The following is a 2,672-nucleotide window of genomic DNA, read 5'->3' as shown; positions in this document are numbered from 1 at the left end:
TTCCATTTTGTGAAGTTGTTGTTCCTCAATGAGTTGAATAAAAATGAGTTGATTATGATTTTGGATGTGAACTTGATGATTTGAAGTGGTATAACTGTTTATTACAGGTGTTATGATTATGGGTAATGTTCTGACTTAATTTGGGAGTCTTGTCTTTGAGTCTAGTAATTTAAGAGTGAATCTTAAGTGAAAAACGTATTGTTAAACTGATTTTTGAACTGCTGTGAAGCCCAAAATCGGCCACCGAATTGCCAAAATCGGCCACCGATTTCTGAGCTGATTTTCCATCTTTGACTGTGTAAAAAACGGCCACTGATTTCTCTAAATTGGCCACCGATTTTCTATCAGGTAAATATGGGAAACATTCACATTTTCACCATTTTTCGTTTTGAATTGGCTTTTGGCGTAAACATGAAAGTTTTAGATAATTTTGTTAGCTTTCCAATGGTTTTGGTTTGACTTGAAAATGTTTTGTGGATTTTGAGTTATGATGAAAACACTTCAAGTAGGTCTTGGAGAAATTTTAAGGAAACTTAGCATAACTATTTCTAAGTCAACTCAAACCTTATGGATTATGTCCAAACTTCCAAACTTATGTTTTATGGGTTCAATTAAGGTGTTAATGGTATTTAAACTGTGATGGGATGAACCTAACTTGTTTTGATTTGAAAATGGAAATTTCTTGAAAAATGATAAAGAGAGACGAACTTTGTAATTCTCATAAATTCGTCGTATTTAGCCAGTGAAACGTAATGTATTCTCTACTGCACTTATATGTGACCTAGAGGTATATTTAGTTGAGGCATTGGATCTTGTTTACTTGATTTGGTTCAATTACTTCAACTATTTTGAATTTGTGGGTGGTAGACGAACTTTGTTGAAATTGGTCTTAAATAGTCGATTGCCTTATGAATCCTTTATGGATAGTTTGATATGATTGTAAGAAGATGTATGAATGATTGTGAGGTGATGAATAATATGTCGTTATCATGTGTTGTATTGACTGGAGTCTGTTGAACTTTATGATAAAGTTGAATGTTGATGATAGTCGTTGATTATAGCTGTTGAATTGTTGTGAACATATGCATTGTGGATTGAGTCATATGTTCATGCATCATACGTCGTGTCGGATGTTATATCCATATTGCTGTTGACTATAACCGTTGATAATGATGTTTTTGTTGCATCATGAGTGACGACCTTGAGGAGATTTGGTACGACATGTATGTATGCGTCGAGTCTAGGTGCATATCATTTTGGCATGTGTCTTGATTGTTGTTGTTGTTGTATGGAGAATGTTAATGATGAATGTGCGATGGATACATATACTTGTGATAAATAGTAATATTGTGTGATTGTGGATGTTAATTGCTTATGTTGATTAGTAAACAATTGAATTGAATTATTTATGTCAAGTTGATTATTATTGATTATGATTAATGTAAAGCTAACCTCTAGTGGTTTTGACTGCCAACGTGTCTGTATGGATGGGTAGACGCTGTGCAGGAGTAGTTCGCTTTTGGTGAGTGCTTGGATAGCGGGAGCTATCTCCGTTATCGTTTGGAGTCATAGGTTTACGCTCGGATTAGGGTCGGTGTCTTTATGTTCTGTTGGATTCTGTTTTTATTTTAGTTGAGATTTGCCCACTTGTCGGGACTTGGAGGATTTTATATGATGATGTATTGTTGACCATGACATGTATATTTGGAGTTATATGATTTGTATCCACCGCGCCTGTTGAGATATTTTTATATATGCATGTTGTTTTGGATTTTATTGAGACGTATCGTCTATTTCTTGAATATTTTCTATATTCGCGTGTTTTATCGCTTTAATAGAAATAAGGTGTTACATAATTTGCCACACCACCATAGTCCGACACCGACCTTCTTTCTTCCCTACATCGCACAACGTTAAAATCACCACAAACACAATCCTTCGCCCCTCTCGAAGCCTGAAGTCGAATTGTTAGAGCATCCCAAAGAAGTTGACGTTCACTACCACCACACGGGGCATACACATTAAACAAATGGAATTCCTCATTAGATACAATAAACCGGCCATGAATACTCAGAACGTGATCAAAACTGCCTGTAGACCAGACCTCCACCTCCGTTGTATCCCACATGGTCAACAAACCCCCTAACGCCTCTTGAGATGGACGAAAAGAGAAAGCAACTGTCTGACTATCCCAAATTGACGAACAAACCCCATCATCACAACATTGCAACTTTGTTTCTTGCAGACACATAATCAAAGGACGCTTTTCCTTCACCAAAGAACGAACTTCCTTTCTTTTCTCAGGGCCACCTAGCCCCCTGACATTCCACGTTAATAACTTCATCTCCCACACCCTCACCCACACCTTCTCCACCGCCACCTTCGACACTACATCGCACCCTCAACCGACCCCCCTAACTCTCCCTCACCACCCATTGGCCCCTTCTTCCTCCCCTTCCCCTTCCTCGCTAACACCCCAAACATATTATTGCACTCACCAAGCTTCACACCAATTGTGTCTCCTATGTTCCTGACATCCTCCCTCACCACTTTCTCACTACCATGAACAATCACCCAATTCTTCCAATCATTACTAGTCGAATTCGAAGAGGAAGTATCCTCAGATAAGTCATTAGATATCATCTTAACTGCCTTTTTCAGATTAGTTGAAC

General features: G+C 37.9%; 1 protein-coding gene across 1 annotated transcript; it reads right to left on the bottom strand.

Moving 5' to 3' along the window:
- Nucleotides 1-1,831: 1,831 nt before the first annotated feature.
- Nucleotides 1,832-2,344, bottom strand: LOC146935781 (uncharacterized). The gene has a single exon (XM_085749098.1). The coding sequence runs from the start codon at nucleotides 2,342-2,344 to the stop codon at nucleotides 1,832-1,834; it is 513 nt and encodes a 170-aa protein (XP_085605224.1).
- Nucleotides 2,345-2,672: the final 328 nt, after the last annotated feature.

This window comes from Medicago sativa, chromosome 3, assembly GCF_051527215.1.
Source record: "Medicago sativa cultivar Bolivia chromosome 3, Bolivia_mono, whole genome shotgun sequence".
Lineage (NCBI taxonomy): Eukaryota > Viridiplantae > Streptophyta > Magnoliopsida > Fabales > Fabaceae > Medicago > Medicago sativa.
Note: the sequence above shows the minus strand (reverse complement) of the source record. Positions and strands in the feature narration are given on the sequence as shown.